General features: G+C 50.9%; 1 protein-coding gene across 5 annotated transcripts in view; it reads right to left on the bottom strand.

The window, feature by feature from the left end:
* The window catches only part of LOC139554034 (attractin-like), a 233,635-nt gene that overhangs the window by 174,652 nt on the left and 39,081 nt on the right, over positions 1–19,902 (bottom strand). For all 5 annotated transcript variants that reach the window (XM_071366930.1, XM_071366934.1, XM_071366931.1 and 2 more), the window contains exons 7-8: positions 2,413–2,503; positions 1,695–1,944 (exon numbers count right to left, since the gene is read on the bottom strand). In XM_071366930.1, the coding sequence (XP_071223031.1) occupies positions 1,695–1,944; positions 2,413–2,503 (341 nt within the window). The remainder of the gene's footprint in view (positions 1–1,694; positions 1,945–2,412; positions 2,504–19,902) is intronic.

The following is a 19,902-nucleotide window of genomic DNA, read 5'->3' as shown; positions in this document are numbered from 1 at the left end:
TATCACACCTGACCTTACTGATGGATAGGAACATTAACCAGCTGTTTAGGAGGGATATCACACCTGGCCTTACTGGTGGATAGGAACATTAACCAGCTGTTTAGGAGAGATATCACACCTGGCTGGGTGGATAGGAACATTAACCAGCTGTTTAGGAGGGATATCACACCTGGCTGGGTGGATAGGAACATTAACCAGCTGTTTAGGAGGGATATCACACCTGGCTGGGTGGATAGGAACATTAACCAGCTGTTTAGGAGGGATATCACACCTGGCCTTACTGGTGGATAGGAACATTAACCAGCTGTTTAGGAGGGATATCACACCTGGCTGGGTGGATAGGATCATTAACCAGCTGTTTAGGAGAGATATCACACCTGGCTGGGTGGATAGGATCATTAACCAGCTGTTTAGGAGGGATATCACACCTGGCTGGGTGGATAGGATCATTAACCAGCTGTTTAGGAGAGATATCACACCTGGCTGGGTGGATAGGATCATTAACCAGCTGTTTAGGAGGGATATCACACCTGGCTGGGTGGATAGGATCATTAACCAGCTGTTTAGGAGAGATATCACACCTGGCTGGGTGGATAGGAACATTAACCAGCTGTTTAGGAGGGATATCACACCTGGCTGGGTGGATAGGAACATTAACCAGCTGTTTAGGAGGGATATCACACCTGGCCTTACTGATGGATAGGAACATTAACCAGCTGTTTAGGAGGGATATCACACCTGGCCTTACTGGTGGATAGGAACATTAACCAGCTGTTTAGGAGGGATATCACACCTGGCCTTACTGGGTGGATAGGAACATTAACCAGCTGTTTAGGAGGGATATCACACCTGGCCTTACTGGTGGATAGGAACATTAACCAGCTGTTTAGGAGAGATATCACACCTGGCACAAATTATTGTCTCATTGTGTTTTTCCTGCTGAGGGGGGGGCCCTGTACCCTATACCGGTGCCCTGTACCTGCTACCAGAGGGGAGTAGTTCAAAGTCCAGGTACAGGGGGGGGGGGCTTGGGGAGGGGCCTGGCCATTAAAGATCTCATCCAGGCCTGTCTGTTTGACTCCAAGTACCTTGCTTGCTGTGGTATATTTCTCTGTCTGACAGTGTAGACCGGGTGAATTGATACACCATCCAAAGTGTAGTTAATAACTTCACCACACTTAAAAGGATATTCAATGTCAGCTTTTGTTTACCCATCTACCATTGGAAAACCTCCCTTGTCTTTGTGGTTGAATCTGTGGTTTAAATTCACTGCTCGACTGAGGGACCTTACAGATAATTGTATGTGTGGAGTACAGAGATGAGGTAGTCATTCAAACATCATGTTGAACACTATTACTGCACACAGAGTGAGTCCATGCAACTTATGTGATTTGTTAAGCAAAGTTTTACTCCTGAAATTATTTAGGCTTGCCATAAGAAAGGGGTTGAATACTTATTGACTCAAAACATTTCAGCTTTTCATTTTTAATTCATTTGTAAACATTTCTAAAAACATAATTCCACATTGACATTATGGGGTGTTGTGTGTAGGCCAGTGACAAAAAAAATCTAAATTTAATCCATTTTAAATGCAGGCTGTAAGAACAAAATGTGGACTAAGTCAAGGGGTGTGAATACTTTCTGAAGGCTCTGGATACATCATCATCATCATCATCATCATCATCACCACTCACCGATGTCGTACTGCTGCACCTGGCTGACGTATCCATATAGAGGGCAGTGTCCGAAGAGGACCAGCATGACCGGACCACCTCCCTCCGGCAGGGGGGGCACTACGTGGGCAGAGTGTCCCACCACGGCCCACTGTTCCTGGGCTCGGGCAGAGAGGAACACCCACGTCTGGTTCTGGATGTGGAACACCCACAGCTGGCTGGTCACGTTGCCAGTAGAGTCTATCTTACCTCCGTACATGTAGATCTTTCCCTGGGTTAGAGGAGGAACAGGACGTTAGAGAGGAGGAGGGACAGGACGTCAGAGAGGAGGAACAGGACGTTAGAGAGGAGGAGGGACAGGACGTCAGAGAGGAGGAGGGACAGGACGTCAGAGAGGAGGAACAGGACGTTAGAGAGGAGGAGGGACAGGACGTCAGAGAGGAGGAGGGACAGGACGTCAGAGAGGAGGAACAGGATGTTAGAGAGGAGGAAAGGTCAAGCTTATGCCTTAACCTTAATTGCTTACTGTTGATAATGGCTAGAGGGTTTGGAGAGATTTATTGAGAATTAATAAACGCTTGAAATAAAGAACATTTCTTTAGTATCACGGATGCAGACAGTGAACTCTAACCTAAGATCCCCAGTCTGAAAAACGAGTAATAACAGGGGCAATACTATTGTTATTACTTCATCGATGTTTCTACATCATGACTAGCTAACATGCCTCGAGAACACATACCTCATGTAGTGCCAGAGAGTGTCCGTATCGTCCCATGACTGAGTTGACAGAGCGGTTGAGAGACAGCCAGCGCTGGGAGCTGAGGTTATACCTGGGAGTAGAGAGAGAAGATCAGGACCACTGGGCATCACAGGCAAGAGCAGGTAGGCCAGGACCAGGTAGGCCAGGACCAGGCCAGGACCAAGCCAGGACCAGGTAGGGGTTTGGTCACAGATACGTTTCTACATTGAGTCCCCTCTCTTGTCCAGGACTAGGCTTAATGTGTGTCTGGGAAACCTAGCCGTTGAGTACAGGATAGAAAACCGGCACCTCTTTCAGAGGCCACTGATAACGGGACATTGTTTTCCATGGTCCTTCAAGCCGGATAGGAACAACTGTCCTGGTACAGAGCTGAAATGTAATACAGACAGCTAATATGTGATATCATGATGTCCAGTGTTATTTTGTTTTATTTCAGATTTTTTTTTTACCCCTTTTTCTCCCTAATTTCGTGGTATCCAATTGGTAGTTACAGTCTTGTCTCATCGCTGCAACTCCCGTACGAACTCGGGAGAGGCGAAGGTCGAGAGCCGTTTGTCCTCCGAAACACAACCCAACCAAGCCGCACTGTTTCTTGACACAATGCCTACTTAAATCAGGAAGCCTGCCGCACCAATGTGTCAGAGGAAACACCGTACACCTGGCGACAGTGTCAGAGTGCACTGAACAGGAGTTGCTAGTGCGCGATGGGACAAAGACACCCCTGCCGGCCAAACCCTCCCCTAACCCGGTCGACGCTGGGCCAATTGTGCACCGCCCCATGGGTCTCCCGGTCGCGGTCGGCTGCGGTCGGACTCGAACCCAGAATCTCTAGTGGCACTGCGCCACTTGTGAGGCCTTTTGTGTCAACACCTGCTACCAACTAGCCAGCTAGCCAGGTTGCAATAGAGCCCGCTTCGTCTGAAATAGCTAACGAACGTTTGCAGCGCTGTAGAAGCTGTGTTTAGTACGGTCTTGTCCGGGACAATATTGACAATCCAGAGTTCCAATGTAGTAAATATTTGCTAGCGGAGGACTACAGGAATGAGGTGGCTGTGTTTAGCAAACAAATTCTGCTCAAATTTATGGGGAGAAATTGGAACTTTCTAGCTATCAGCTCGGGCCTAATGGATGTTTACGAGCCTTGTCATCGGTCCCTATTCGAATGGCCTGTGCTACCTGGAACTAGCCTGCCAAGGAAGTCCTCTCCATCTGTCCCTATCTGAATGGCCTGTGCTACCTGGAACTAGCCTGCCAAGGAAGTCCTCTCCATCTGTCCCTATCTGAATGGCCTGTGCTACCTGGAACTAGCCTGCCAAGGAAGTCCTCTCCATCTGTCCCTATTCGAATGGCCTGTGCTACCTGGAACTAGCCTGCCAAGGAAGTCCTCTCCATCTGTCCCTATCTGAATGGCCTGTGCTACCTGGAACTAGCCTGCCAAGGAAGTCCTCTCCATCTGTCCCTATCTGAATGGCCTGTGCTACCTGGAACTAGTCTGCTAAGGAAGTCCTCACCATCTTTCCCTATCTGAATGGCCTGTGCTACCTGGAACTAGTCTGCCAAGGAAGTCCTCTCCATCTGTCCCTATTCGAATGGCCTGTGCTACCTGGAACTAGCCTGCCAAGGAAGTCCTCTCCATCTGGCCCTATCTGAATGGCCTGTGCTACCTGGAACTAGCCTGCCAAGGAAGTCCTCTCCATCTGTCCCTATCTGAATGGCCTGTGCTACCTGGAACTAGCCTGCCAAGGAAGTCCTCTCCATCTGGCCCTATTCGAATGGCCTGTGCTACCTGGAACTAGCCTGCCAAGGAAGTCCTCTCCATCTGTCCCTATTCGAATGGCCTGTGCTACCTGGAACTAGCCTGCCAAGGAAGTCCTCTCCATCTGTCCCTATCTGAATGGCCTGTGCTGCCTGGAACTAGCCTGCCAAGGAAGTCCTCTCCATCTGTCCCTATCTGAATGGCCTGTGCTACCTGGAACTAGTCTGCCAAGGAAGTCCTCTCCATCTGTCCCTATCTGAATGGCCTGTGCTACCTGGAACTAGTCTGCCAAGGAAGTCCTCTCCATCTGTCCCTATCTGAATGGCCTGTGCTACCTGGAACTAGTCTGCCAAGGAAGTCCTCTCCATCTGTCCCTATTCGAATGGCCTGTGCTACCTGGAACTAGCCTGCCAAGGAAGTCCTCTCCATCTGGCCCTATTCGAATGGCCTGTGCTACCTGGAACTAGCCTGCCAAGGAAGTCCTCTCCATCTGTCCCTATCTGAATGGCCTGTGCTACCTGGAACTAGCCTGCCAAGGCAGTCCTCTCCATCTGTCCCTATCTGATTGGCCTGTGCTACCTGGAACTAGCCTGCCAAGGAAGTCCTCTCCATCTGTCCCTATCTGAATGGCCTGTGCTACCTGGAACTAGTCTGCCAAGGAAGTCCTCTCTATCTGTCCCAATCTGAATGGCCTGTGCTACCTGGAACTAGTCTGCCAAGGAAGTCCTCTCCATCTGTCCCTATTCGAATGGCCTGTGCTACCTGGAACTAGCCTGCCAAGGAAGTCCTCTCCATCTGTCCCTATCTGAATGGCCTGTGCTACCTGGAACTAGCCTGCCAAGGAAGTCCTCTCCATCTGTCCCTATCTGAATGGCCTGTGCTACCTGGAACTAGTCTGCCAAGGAAGTCCTCTCCATCTGTCCCTATCTGAATGGCCTGTGCTACCTGGAACTAGTCTGCCAAGGAAGTCCTCTCCATCTGTCCCTATCTGAATGGCCTGTGCTACCTGGAACTAGTCTGCCAAGGAAGTCCTCTCCATCTGTCCCTATCTGAATGGCCTGTGCTACCTGGAACTAGTCTGCCAAGGAAGTCCTCTCCATCTGGCCCTATTCGAATGGCCTGTGCTACCTGGAACTAGCCTGCCAAGGAAGTCCTCTCCATCTGTCCCTATCTGAATGGCCTGTGTTACCTGGAACTAGCCTGCCAAGAAAGTCCTCTCCATCTTTCCCTATTCGATTGGCCTGTGCTACCTGGAACTAGCCTGCCAAGGAAGTCCTCTCCATCTGTCCCTATCTGAATGGCCTGTGCTACCTGGAACTAGTCTGCCAAGGAAGTCCTCTCCATCTGTCCCTATTCGAATGGCCTGTGCTACCTGGAACTAGCCTGCCAAGGAAGTCCTCTCCATCTGTCCCTATCTGAATGGCCTGTGCTACCTGGAACTAGCCTGCCAAGGAAGTCCTCTCCATCTTTCCCTATTCGATTGGCCTGTGCTACCTGGAACTAGCCTGCCAAGGAAGTCCTCAGCATCTGTCCCTATTCGAATGGCCTGTGCTACCTGGAACTAGCCTGCCAAGGAAGTCCTCACCATCTGTCCCTATTCGAATGACCTGTGCTACCTGGAACTAGCCTGCCAAGGAAGTCCTCTCCATCTTTCCCTATCTGAATGGCCTGTGCTACCTGGAACTAGCCTGCCAAGGAAGTCGTCTCCATCTGTCCCTATTCGAATGGCCTGTGCTACCTGGAACTAGCCTGCCAAGGAAGTCGTCTCCATCTGTCCCTATTCAATGGCCTGTGCTACCTGGAACTAGCCTGCCAAGGAAGTCTTCTCCGTCTGTCCCTATTCAATGGCCTGTGCTACCTGGAACTAGCCTGCCAAGGAAGTCGTCTCCATCTGTCCCTATTCAATGGCCTGTGCTACCTGGAACTAGCCTGCCAAGGAAGTCTTCTCCATCTGTCCCTATTCAATGGCCTGTGCTACCTGGAACTAGCCTGCCAAGGAAGTCGTCTCCATCTGTCCCTATTCAATGGCCTGTGCTACCTGGAACTAGCCTGCCAAGGAAGTCGTCTCCATCTGTCCCTATTCAATGGCCTGTGCTACCTGGAACTAGCCTGCCAAGGAAGTCGTCTCCATCTGTCCCTATTCAATGGCCTGTGCTACCTGGAACTAGCCTGCCAAGGAAGTCTTCTCCATCTGTCCCTATTCAATGGCCTGTGCTACCTGGAACTAGTCTGCCAAGGAAGTCCTCTCCATCTGTCCCTATCGGAATGGCCTGTGCTACCTGGAACTAGTCTGCCAAGGAAGTCCTCTCCATCTGGCCCTATTCGAATGGCCTGTGCTACCTGGAACTAGCCTGCCAAGGAAGTCCTCTCCATCTGTCCCTATCTGAATGGCCTGTGTTACCTGGAACTAGCCTGCCAAGAAAGTCCTCTCCATCTTTCCCTATTCGATTGGCCTGTGCTACCTGGAACTAGCCTGCCAAGGAAGTCCTCTCCATCTGTCCCTATCTGAATGGCCTGTGCTACCTGGAACTAGTCTGCCAAGGAAGTCCTCTCCATCTGTCCCTATCTGAATGGCCTGTGCTACCTGGAACTAGTCTGCCAAGGAAGTCCTCTCCATCTGGCCCTATTCGAATGGCCTGTGCTACCTGGAACTAGCCTGCCAAGGAAGTCCTCTCCATCTGTCCCTATCTGAATGGCCTGTGTTACCTGGAACTAGCCTGCCAAGAAAGTCCTCTCCATCTTTCCCTATTCGATTGGCCTGTGCTACCTGGAACTAGCCTGCCAAGGAAGTCCTCTCCATCTGTCCCTATCTGAATGGCCTGTGCTACCTGGAACTAGTCTGCCAAGGAAGTCCTCTCCATCTGTCCCTATTCGAATGGCCTGTGCTACCTGGAACTAGCCTGCCAAGGAAGTCCTCTCCATCTGTCCCTATCTGAATGGCCTGTGCTACCTGGAACTAGCCTGCCAAGGAAGTCCTCTCCATCTTTCCCTATTCGATTGGCCTGTGCTACCTGGAACTAGCCTGCCAAGGAAGTCCTCAGCATCTGTCCCTATTCGAATGGCCTGTGCTACCTGGAACTAGCCTGCCAAGGAAGTCCTCACCATCTGTCCCTATTCGAATGACCTGTGCTACCTGGAACTAGCCTGCCAAGGAAGTCCTCTCCATCTTTCCCTATCTGAATGGCCTGTGCTACCTGGAACTAGCCTGCCAAGGAAGTCGTCTCCATCTGTCCCTATTCGAATGGCCTGTGCTACCTGGAACTAGCCTGCCAAGGAAGTCGTCTCCATCTGTCCCTATTCAATGGCCTGTGCTACCTGGAACTAGCCTGCCAAGGAAGTCTTCTCCGTCTGTCCCTATTCAATGGCCTGTGCTACCTGGAACTAGCCTGCCAAGGAAGTCGTCTCCATCTGTCCCTATTCAATGGCCTGTGCTACCTGGAACTAGCCTGCCAAGGAAGTCTTCTCCATCTGTCCCTATTCAATGGCCTGTGCTACCTGGAACTAGCCTGCCAAGGAAGTCGTCTCCATCTGTCCCTATTCAATGGCCTGTGCTACCTGGAACTAGCCTGCCAAGGAAGTCGTCTCCATCTGTCCCTATTCAATGGCCTGTGCTACCTGGAACTAGCCTGCCAAGGAAGTCGTCTCCATCTGTCCCTATTCAATGGCCTGTGCTACCTGGAACTAGCCTGCCAAGGAAGTCTTCTCCATCTGTCCCTATTCAATGGCCTGTGCTACCTGGAACTAGTCTGCCAAGGAAGTCCTCTCCATCTGTCCCTATCGGAATGGCCTGTGCTACCTGGAACTAGTCTGCCAAGGAAGTCCTCTCCATCTGGCCCTATTCGAATGGCCTGTGCTACCTGGAACTAGCCTGCCAAGGAAGTCCTCTCCATCTGTCCCTATCTGAATGGCCTGTGTTACCTGGAACTAGCCTGCCAAGAAAGTCCTCTCCATCTTTCCCTATTCGATTGGCCTGTGCTACCTGGAACTAGCCTGCCAAGGAAGTCCTCTCCATCTGTCCCTATCTGAATGGCCTGTGCTACCTGGAACTAGTCTGCCAAGGAAGTCCTCTCCATCTGTCCCTATTCGAATGGCCTGTGCTACCTGGAACTAGCCTGCCAAGGAAGTCCTCTCCATCTGTCTCTATCTGAATGGCCTGTGCTACCTGGAACTAGCCTGCCAAGGAAGTCCTCTCCATCTGTCCCTATCTGAATGGCCTGTGTTACCTGGAACTAGCCTGCCAAGAAAGTCCTCTCCATCTTTCCCTATTCGATTGGCCTGTGCTACCTGGAACTAGCCTGCCAAGGAAGTCCTCAGCATCTGTCCCTATTCGAATGGCCTGTGCTACCTGGAACTAGCCTGCCAAGGAGGTCCTCACCATCTGTCCCTATTCGAATGACCTGTGCTACCTGGAACTAGCCTGCCAAGGAAGTCCTCTCCATCTTTCCCTATCTGAATGGCCTGTGCTACCTGGAACTAGCCTGCCAAGGAAGTCGTCTCCATCTGTCCCTATTCGAATGGCCTGTGCTACCTGGAACTAGCCTGCCAAGGAAGTCGTCTCCATCTGTCCCTATTCAATGGCCTGTGCTACCTGGAACTAGCCTGCCAAGGAAGTCTTCTCCGTCTGTCCCTATTCAATGGCCTGTGCTACCTGGAACTAGTCTGCCAAGGAAGTCCTCTCCATCTGTCCCTATCTGAATGGCCTGTGCTACCTGGAACTAGTCTGCCAAGGAAGTCCTCTCCATCTGTCCCTATCTGAATGGCCTGTGCTACCTGGAACTAGTCTGCCAAGGAACTCCTCTCCATCTGGCCCTATTCGAATGGCCTGTGCTACCTGGAACTAGCCTGCCAAGGAAGTCCTCTCCATCTGTCCCTATCTGAATGGCCTGTGTTACCTGGAACTAGCCTGCCAAGAAAGTCCTCTCCATCTTTCCCTATTCGATTGGCCTGTGCTACCTGGAACTAGCCTGCCAAGGAAGTCCTCTCCATCTGTCCCTATCTGAATGGCCTGTGCTACCTGGAACTAGTCTGCCAAGGAAGTCCTCTCCATCTGTCCCTATTCGAATGGCCTGTGCTACCTGGAACTAGCCTGCCAAGGAAGTCCTCTACATCTGTCCCTATCTGAATGGCCTGTGCTACCTGGAACTAGCCTGCCAAGGAAGTCCTCACCATCTGTCCCTATCTGAATGGCCTGTGTTACCTGGAACTAGCCTGCCAAGAACGTCCTCTCCATCTTTCCCTATTCGATTGGCCTGTGCTACCTGGAACTAGCCTGCCAAGGAAGTCCTCAGCATCTGTCCCTATTCGAATGGCCTGTGCTACCTGGAACTAGCCTGCCAAGGAAGTCCTCACCATCTGTCCCTATTCGAATGACCTGTGCTACCTGGAACTAGCCTGCCAAGGAAGTCCTCTCCATCTTTCCCTATCTGAATGGCCTGTGCTACCTGGAACTAGCCTGCCAAGGAAGTCGTCTCCATCTGTCCCTATTCGAATGGCCTGTGCTACCTGGAACTAGCCTGCCAAGGAAGTCGTCTCCATCTGTCCCTATTCAATGGCCTGTGCTACCTGGAACTAGCCTGCCAAGGAAGTCTTCTCCGTCTGTCCCTATTCAATGGCCTGTGCTACCTGGAACTAGCCTGCCAAGGAAGTCGTCTCCATCTGTCCCTATTCAATGGCCTGTGCTACCTGGAACTAGCCTGCCAAGGAAGTCTTCTCCGTCTGTCCCTATTCAATGGCCTGTGCTACCTGGAACTAGCCTGCCAAGGAAGTCGTCTCCATCTGTCCCTATTCGAATGGCCTGTGCTACCTGGAACTAGCCTGCCAAGGAAGTCTTCTCCGTCTGTCCCTATTCAATGGCCTGTGCTACCTGGAACTAGCCTGCCAAGGAAGTCGTCTCCATCTGTCCCTATTCGAATGGCCTGTGCTACCTGGAACTAGCCTGCCAAGGAAGTCGTCTCCATCTGTCCCTATTCAATGGCCTGTGCTACCTGGAACTAGCCTGCCAAGGAAGTCTTCTCCGTCTGTCCCTATTCAATGGCCTGTGCTACCTGGAACTAGCCTGCCAAGGAAGTCTTCTCCGTCTGTCCCTATTCAATGGCCTGTGCTACCTGGAACTAGCCTGCCAAGGAAGTCTTCTCCGTCTGTCCCTATTCAATGGCCTGTGCTACCTGGAACTAGCCTGCCAAGGAAGTCTTCTCCGTCTGTCCCTATTCAATGGCCTGTGCTACCTGGAACTAGCCTGCCAAGGAAGTCGTCTCCATCTGTCCCTATTCAATGGCCTGTGCTACCTGGAACTAGCCTGCCAAGGAAGTCTTCTCCGTCTGTCCCTATTCAATGGCCTGTGCTACCTGGAACTAGCCTGCCAAGGAAGTCTTCTCCGTCTGTCCCTATTCAATGGCCTGTGCTACCTGGAACTAGCCTGCCAAGGAAGTCTTCTCCGTCTGTCCCTATTCAATGGCCTGTGCTACCTGGAACTAGCCTGCCAAGGAAGTCTTCTCCGTCTGTCCCTATTCAATGGCCTGTGCTACCTGGAACTAGCCTGCCAAGGAAGTCTTCTCCGTCTGTCCCTATTCAATGGCCTGTGCTACCTGGAACTAGCCTGCCAAGGAAGTCTTCTCCGTCTGTCCCTATTCAATGGCCTGTGCTACCTGGAACTAGCCTGCCAAGGAAGTCTTCTCCGTCTGTCCCTATTCAATGGCCTGTGCTACCTGGAACTAGCCTGCCAAGGAAGTCCTCTCCATCTGTCCCTATCTGAATGGCCTGTGTTACCTGGAACTAGCCTGCCAAGAAAGTCCTCTCCATCTTTCCCTATTCGATTGGCCTGTGCTACCTGGAACTAGCCTGCCAAGGAAGTCCTCAGCATCTGTCCCTTTTCGAATGGCCTGTGCTACCTGGAACTAGCCTGCCAAGGAAGTCCTCACCATCTGTCCCTATTCGAATGACCTGTGCTACCTGGAACTAGCCTGCCAAGGAAGTCCTCTCCATCTTTCCCTATCTGAATGGCCTGTGCTACCTGGAACTAGCCTGCCAAGGAAGTCGTCTCCATCTGTCCCTATTCGAATGGCCTGTGCTACCTGGAACTAGCCTGCCAAGGAAGTCTTCTCCGTCTGTCCCTATTCAATGGCCTGTGCTACCTGGAACTAGCCTGCCAAGGAAGTCTTCTCCGTCTGTCCCTATTCAATGGCCTGTGCTACCTGGAACTAGCCTGCCAAGGAAGTCTTCTCCGTCTGTCCCTATTCAATGGCCTGTGCTACCTGGAACTAGCCTGCCAAGGAAGTCTTCTCCGTCTGTCCCTATTCAATGGCCTGTGCTACCTGGAACTAGCCTGCCAAGGAAGTCTTCTCCGTCTGTCCCTATTCAATGGCCTGTGCTACCTGGAACTAGCCTGCCAAGGAAGTCTTCTCCGTCTGTCCCTATTCAATGGCCTGTGCTACCTGGACCACCCTGCCAAGGAAGTCTTCTCCGTCTGTCCCTATTCGAATGGCCTGTGCTACCTGGAACTAGCCTGCCAAGGAAGTCTTCTCCGTCTGTCCCTATTCAATGGCCTGTGCTACCTGGAACTAGCCTGCCAAGGAAGTCTTCTCCGTCTGTCCCTATTCAATGGCCTGTGCTACCTGCAACTAGCCTGCCAAGGAAGTCTTCTCCGTCTGTCCCTATTCAATGGTCTGTCCTACCTGGAACTAGCCTGCCAAGGAAGTCTTCTCCGTCTGTCCCTATTCAATGGTCTGTGCTACCTGGAACTAGCCTGCCAAGGAAGTCTTCTCCGTCTGTCCCTATTCAATGGTCTGTGCTACCTGGAACTAGCCTGCCAAGGAAGTCTTCTCCGTCTGTCCCTATTCAATGGCCTGTGCTACCTGGAACTAGCCTGCCAAGGAAGTCTTCTCCGTCTGTCCCTATTCAATGGCCTGTGCTACCTGGAACTAGCCTGCCAAGGAAGTCCTCTCCATCTGTCCCTATCTGAATGGCCTGTGCTACCTGGAACTAGCCTGCCAAGGAAGTCCTCTCCATCTGTCCCTATCTGAATGGCCTGTGTTACCTGGAACTAGCCTGCCAAGAAAGTCCTCTCCATCTTTCCCTATTCGATTGGCCTGTGCTACCTGGAACTAGCCTGCCAAGGAAGTCCTCAGCATCTGTCCCTATTCGAATGGCCTGTGCTACCTGGAACTAGCCTGCCAAGGAAGTCCTCACCATCTGTCCCTATTCGAATGACCTGTGCTACCTGGAACTAGCCTGCCAAGGAAGTCCTCTCCATCTTTCCCTATCTGAATGGCCTGTGCTACCTGGAACTAGCCTGCCAAGGAAGTCGTCTCCATCTGTCCCTATTCGAATGGCCTGTGCTACCTGGAACTAGCCTGCCAAGGAAGTCGTCTCCATCTGTCCCTATTCAATGGCCTGTGCTACCTGGAACTAGCCTGCCAAGGAAGTCTTCTCCGTCTGTCCCTATTCAATGGCCTGTGCTACCTGGAACTAGCCTGCCAAGGAAGTCGTCTCCATCTGTCCCTATTCAATGGCCTGTGCTACCTGGAACTAGCCTGCCAAGGAAGTCTTCTCCGTCTGTCCCTATTCAATGGCCTGTGCTACCTGGAACTAGCCTGCCAAGGAAGTCGTCTCCATCTGTCCCTATTCGAATGGCCTGTGCTACCTGGAACTAGCCTGCCAAGGAAGTCGTCTCCATCTGTCCCTATTCAATGGCCTGTGCTACCTGGAACTAGCCTGCCAAGGAAGTCTTCTCCGTCTGTCCCTATTCAATGGCCTGTGCTACCTGGAACTAGCCTGCCAAGGAAGTCTTCTCCGTCTGTCCCTATTCAATGGCCTGTGCTACCTGGAACTAGCCTGCCAAGGAAGTCTTCTCCGTCTGTCCCTATTCAATGGCCTGTGCTACCTGGAACTAGCCTGCCAAGGAAGTCTTCTCCGTCTGTCCCTATTCAATGGCCTGTGCTACCTGGAACTAGCCTGCCAAGGAAGTCGTCTCCATCTGTCCCTATTCAATGGCCTGTGCTACCTGGAACTAGCCTGCCAAGGAAGTCTTCTCCGTCTGTCCCTATTCAATGGCCTGTGCTACCTGGAACTAGCCTGCCAAGGAAGTCTTCTCCGTCTGTCCCTATTCAATGGCCTGTGCTACCTGGAACTAGCCTGCCAAGGAAGTCTTCTCCGTCTGTCCCTATTCAATGGCCTGTGCTACCTGGAACTAGCCTGCCAAGGAAGTCTTCTCCGTCTGTCCCTATTCAATGGCCTGTGCTACCTGGAACTAGCCTGCCAAGGAAGTCTTCTCCGTCTGTCCCTATTCAATGGCCTGTGCTACCTGGAACTAGCCTGCCAAGGAAGTCTTCTCCGTCTGTCCCTATTCAATGGCCTGTGCTACCTGGAACTAGCCTGCCAAGGAAGTCTTCTCCGTCTGTCCCTATTCAATGGCCTGTGCTACCTGGAACTAGCCTGCCAAGGAAGTCTTCTCCGTCTGTCCCTATTCAATGGCCTGTGCTACCTGGAACTAGCCTGCCAAGGAAGTCTTCTCCGTCTGTCCCTATTCAATGGCCTGTGCTACCTGGAACTAGCCTGCCAAGGAAGTCTTCTCCGTCTGTCCCTATTCGAATGGCCTGTGCTACCTGGAACTAGCCTGCCAAGGAAGTCTTCTCCGTCTGTCCCTATTCGAATGGCCTGTGCTACCTGGAACTAGCCTGCCAAGGAAGTCTTCTCCGTCTGTCCCTATTCAATGGCCTGTGCTACCTGGAACTAGCCTGCCAAGGAAGTCTTCTCCGTCTGTCCCTATTCAATGGTCTGTGCTACCTGGAACTAGCCTGCCAAGGAAGTCTTCTCCGTCTGTCCCTATTCAATGGTCTGTGCTACCTGGAACTAGCCTGCCAAGGAAGTCTTCTCCGTCTGTCCCTATTCAATGGCCTGTGCTACCTGGAACTAGCCTGCCAAGGAAGTCTTCTCCGTCTGTCCCTATTCAATGGCCTGTGCTACCTGGAACTAGCCTGCCAAGGAAGTCTTCTCCGTCTGTCCCTATTCAATGGCCTGTGCTACCTGGAACTAGCCTGCCAAGGAAGTCTTCTCCGTCTGTCCCTATTCAATGGCCTGTGCTACCTGGAACTAGCCTGCCAAGGAAGTCTTCTCCGTCTGTCCCTATTCAATGGCCTGTGCTACCTGGAACTAGCCTGCCAAGGAAGTCGTCTCCGTCTGTCCCTATTCAATGGCCTGTGCTACCTGGAACTAGCCTGCCAAGGAAGTCTTCTCCGTCTGTCCCTATTCAATGGCCTGTGCTACCTGGAACTAGCCTGCCAAGGAAGTCGTCTCCGTCTGTCCCTATTCAATGGCCTGTGCTACCTGGAACTAGCCTGCCAAGGAAGTCGTCTCCGTCTGTCCCTATTCAATGGCCTGTGCTACCTGGAACTAGCCTGCCAAGGAAGTCGTCTCCGTCTGTCCCTATTCAATGGCCTGTGCTACCTGGAACTAGCCTGCCAAGGAAGTCTTCTCCGTCTGTCCCTATTCAATGGCCTGTGCTACCTGGAACTAGCCTGCCAAGGAAGTCTTCTCCGTCTGTCCCTATTCAATGGCCTGTGCTACCTGGAACTAGCCTGCCAAGGAAGTCGTCTCCGTCTGTCCCTATTCAATGGCCTGTGCTACCTGGAACTAGCCTGCCAAGGAAGTCTTCTCCGTCTGTCCCTATTCAATGGCCTGTGCTACCTGGAACTAGCCTGCCAAGGAAGTCGTCTCCGTCTGTCCCTATTCGAATGGCCTGTGCTACCTGGAACTAGCCTGCCAAGGAAGTCTTCTCCGTCTGTCCCTATTCGAATGGCCTGTGCTACCTGGAACTAGCCTGCCAAGGAAGTCTTCTCCGTCTGTCCCTATTCAATGGCCTGTGCTACCTGGAACTAGCCTGCCAAGGAAGTCTTCTCCGTCTGTCCCTATTCAATGGCCTGTGCTACCTGGAACTAGCCTGCCAAGGAAGTCTTCTCCGTCTGTCCCTATTCAATGGCCTGTGCTACCTGGAACTAGCCTGCCAAGGAAGTCGTCTCCGTCTGTCCCTATTCAATGGCCTGTGCTACCTGGAACTAGCCTGCCAAGGAAGTCGTCTCCGTCTGTCCCTATTCAATGGCCTGTGCTACCTGGAACTAGCCTGCCAAGGAAGTCTTCTCCGTCTGTCCCTATTCAATGGCCTGTGCTACCTGGAACTAGCCTGCCAAGGAAGTCGTCTCCGTCTGTCCCTATTCAATGGCCTGTGCTACCTGGAACTAGCCTGCCAAGGAAGTCGTCTCCGTCTGTCCCTATTCAATGGCCTGTGCTACCTGGAACTAGCCTGCCAAGGAAGTCTTCTCCGTCTGTCCCTATTCAATGGCCTGTGCTACCTGGAACTAGCCTGCCAAGGAAGTCTTCTCCGTCTGTCCCTATTCAATGGCCTGTGCTACCTGGAACTAGCCTGCCAAGGAAGTCTTCTCCGTCTGTCCCTATTCAATGGCCTGTGCTACCTGGAACTAGCCTGCCAAGGAAGTCTTCTCCGTCTGTCCCTATTCAATGGCCTGTGCTACCTGGAACTAGCCTGCCAAGGAAGTCGTCTCCGTCTGTCCCTATTCAATGGCCTGTGCTACCTGGAACTAGCCTGCCAAGGAAGTCGTCTCCGTCTGTCCCTATTCAATGGCCTGTGCTACCTGGAACTAGCCTGCCAAGGAAGTCGTCTCCGTCTGTCCCTATTCAATGGCCTGTGCTACCTGGAACTAGCCTGCCAAGGAAGTCGTCTCCGTCTGTCCCTATTCAATGGCCTGTGCTACCTGGAACTAGCCTGCCAAGGAAGTCCTCTCCGTCTGTCCCTATTCAATGGCCTGTGCTACCTGGAACTAGCCTGCCAAGGAAGTCCTCTCCGTCTGTCCCTATTCAATGGCCTGTGCTACCTGGAACTAGCCTGCCAAGGAAGTCGTCTCCGTCTGTCCCTATTCAATGGCCTGTGCTACCTGGAACTAGCCTGCCAAGGAAGTCCTCTCCGTCTGTCCCTATTCAATGGCCTGTGCTACCTGGAACTAGCCTGCCAAGGAAGTCGTCTCCGTCTGTCCCTATTCAATGGCCTGTGCTACCTGGAACTAGCCTGCCAAGGAAGTCTTCTCCGTCTGTCCCTATTCAATGGCCTGTGCTACCTGGAACTAGCCTGCCAAGGAAGTCGTCTCCGTCTGTCCCTATTCAATGGCCTGTGCTACCTGGAACTAGCCTGCCAAGGAAGTCGTCTCCGTCTGTCCCTATTCAATGGCCTGTGCTACCTGGAACTAGCCTGCCAAGGAAGTCGTCTCCGTCTGTCCCTATTCAATGGCCTGTGCTACCTGGAACTAGCCTGCCAAGGAAGTCGTCTCCATCTGTCCCTATTCAATGGCCTGTGCTACCTGGAACTAGCCTGCCAAGGAAGTCGTCTCCATCTGTCCCTATTCAATGGCCTGTGCTACCTGGAACTAGCCTGCCAAGGAAGTCCTCTCCGTCTGTCCCTATTCAATGGCCTGTGCTACCTGGAACTAGCCTGCCAAGGAAGTCCTCTCCGTCTGTCCCTATTCAATGGCCTGTGCTACCTGGAACTAGCCTGCCAAGGAAGTCGTCTCCGTCTGTCCCTATTCAATGGCCTGTGCTACCTGGAACTAGCCTGCCAAGGAAGTCCTCTCCGTCTGTCCCTATTCAATGGCCTGTGCTACCTGGAACTAGCCTGCCAAGGAAGTCGTCTCCGTCTGTCCCTATTCAATGGCCTGTGCTACCTGGAACTAGCCTGCCAAGGAAGTCTTCTCCGTCTGTCCCTATTCAATGGCCTGTGCTACCTGGAACTAGCCTGCCAAGGAAGTCGTCTCCGTCTGTCCCTATTCAATGGCCTGTGCTACCTGGAACTAGCCTGCCAAGGAAGTCGTCTCCGTCTGCTTATCTTCCTCAATCTTGTAATGAAGTAGACTGAGAACAATAAGAAGATTGTCCCATGTCACAAGTCGTGGAAACCGAAGGGAGTGACTGCGAGAGTTTCGGATCAGATTGACATAAGGAATAGCTTCGATGCACTGGTGCCTGATCCACCTGCACTTTCATGGCTGGGACTGCCTGTGTCTGCGACAGCTGTGCTGGCTGCTACCACGCTGACTCCAGCAGCGGCTTCGTTGTCCAGTTTGGCTCCTTTCCCTCTCTCTGCTCTCTCTGGATCTGATGGAGAACTGCCTGCTGTGGGAGGACCTGTCGCCGGGAGCAGCAGGCATACACTATCCTGCTTCTCGTGGACCCGTGAAAGGTTCAACGAATTGTGTGAGGGGTAGGAATGGGCAGATTTCTCGATTCCCTTCTCCGGACGTTGTATTGGGAAGTTCAATGGTGAGAAATGTATCAGTCCCTGGAGCAAAAACGGTGTGCTATCCAGGAGCATGAGTACAGAACATCAATAAGCTGTTCCCAAACATTTTAAACCAGCATCAGGAAATTTAGTCTGTCATAGTTCATGTGGGATTCAATGACATTATGAAGGGCAGGTCAGAACAGCTGAGGATGGATTGTAAAGAACTGATTGGGACTCTGCTTGACACCAACAAACACCTCACAATAACCGTCCCTCTGCAATCCCTAAATCAAGGCATTGAACATTTCAGCAGACTTTTATCCCTGCATAACTGGCTACCAGACTATTGCAGCTCTGTGGGTGTAACATTTATTGACAATTTTAAAACCTTCTGGAAACAAAGCTCGTTTTCTGAGGAGGATGGGATCCACACGAATCATTTGTGTTCCTCTATCCTTTCACAGCATTATAAGGAAGTGTTGAGAAAATGACTTATCATTGAACCAAGCCCAGCTCAGTTAATCCCTACCATTGTGTCGCTGAGTTGGCATAATGGTCCAGCAAGTGTAAATTATCCCAGGGGCATAGGAAGACACTGTAAGTAACCTAATTTATGTCTGTCTTACTGCCCTGAATGCCTCTGCTGATCCCACATATATTGTATTTAGTAATCATGTGCCTATGAGCCAGAGATACTGTTAGCACTGAGGTGGTGTGCCCTAGGAGGAAGTCCACCTTGTGCAGCTCACCCTGCACTAACAAAAATAGTGACTTAGTTATAACACAGTAATACGAGCCTTAGGTCATAAATATGGTCGAATCCGGAAACTATCATCTCGAAAACAAGACGTTTATTCTTTCAGAGAAATACGGAACCGTTCCGTATTTTATCTAACGGGTGGCATCCATCAGTCTAAATATTCCTGTTACATTGTACAACCTTCAATGTTATGTCATAATTATGTACAATTCTGGAAAATTTATTACGGTCTTTGTTAGGAAGAAATGATCTTCACACAGTTCGCAACAAGCCAGGAGGTCCAAACTGCTGCATATACCCTGACTCTGCTTGCACAGAACGCAAGAGAAGTGACACAATTTCCCTAGTTTAAATAAATTAATGTTAGCAGGCAATATTAACTAAATATGCAGGTTTAAAAATATATACTTGTGTATTGATTTTAAGAAAGGCATTGATGTTTATGGTTAGGTACACATTGGTGCAACGACAGTGCATTTTTCGCGAATGCGCTTTTAAATCACCCGTTTGGCGAAGTAGGCTGTGATTCAATGATAAACTAACAGGCACCGCATCGATTATATGCAACGCAGGACAAGCTAGATAAACTAGTAATATCAACCATGTGTAGTTAACTAGTGATTATATTAGGATTGATTGTTTTTTAATAATTGTTTTTTAATAAGATAGGTTTAATGCTAGCTAGCACCTTACCTCCTTGCTACATTCGCAGAACAGGTAGTCAGCCTGTCACGCAGTCTCCTCGTGGAGTGCAATGTAATCGACCATGATCGGTGTCTAAAAATGCTGATTCCCGATTGTTGTGAAAACTTGAAAATCTGCACTAATTAATCGGCCATTCCGATTAATCGGTCGGCCTCTAGTATGTACGTACAGAGTCACTGTGGGGACGACATCATCAATGCACTTATTGATAAAGCCAGTGACTTATGTGGTGTACTCCTCAATGCCATCGGAAGAATCCCAGAACATGTTCCAGTCTGTGCAGCAAAACAGTCCTGTAGTTTAGCATCTTCTGACCTCTTTTTTATAGACCGTCACTGGTACTTCCTGCTTTCATTTTGCTTGTAACAGGAATCAGGAGGATAGAATTATAGTCAGATTTGACAAATGGAGGGTGAGGGAGAGCTTCGTATGGGTCTCTGTATGTGGAGTAAAGGTGATTTAGAGTTTTCTTCCCTCTGGTTGCACATTTAACATGCTGATAGAAATGAGGTAAAACAGATGTAAGTTTCTCTGCATTAAAACCCCCGGCCACTAGGAGCGCCGCCTCTGGATGAGCGTTTTCCTGTTTGGTTATGGCGGAATACAGCTTGTTGAGTGCGGTTTTAGTGCCAGCGTCAGTCTGTGGTGGTATGTAGACAACTACGATAAATACAGATGAAAACTCTCTAGGTAGATAGTGTGGTCTACAGCTTATCATGAGATACTCTACCTCTGGAGAGCAAAACCTCGAGACTTCCTGAGATATTGTGCACCAGCTGTTGTTTACAAATATACATAGACCGCCACCCCTTGTCTTACCAGAGGCTGCTGTTCTATCCTGCCGATACAGTGTAACCTGCCAGCTATATGTAATTAATGTTGTCGTTCAGCCACGACTCGGTGAAACAAAAGATATTACGTTTTTTAATGTCCCGTTGGTAGGATGTACGTGTTTTTAGTCCGTCCAAT

This window comes from Salvelinus alpinus, chromosome 25 (genome assembly GCF_045679555.1).
Source record: "Salvelinus alpinus chromosome 25, SLU_Salpinus.1, whole genome shotgun sequence".
NCBI classification, from domain to species: Eukaryota; Metazoa; Chordata; class Actinopteri; order Salmoniformes; family Salmonidae; genus Salvelinus; species Salvelinus alpinus.
This window is presented reverse-complemented; position numbering and strand designations above follow the sequence as displayed.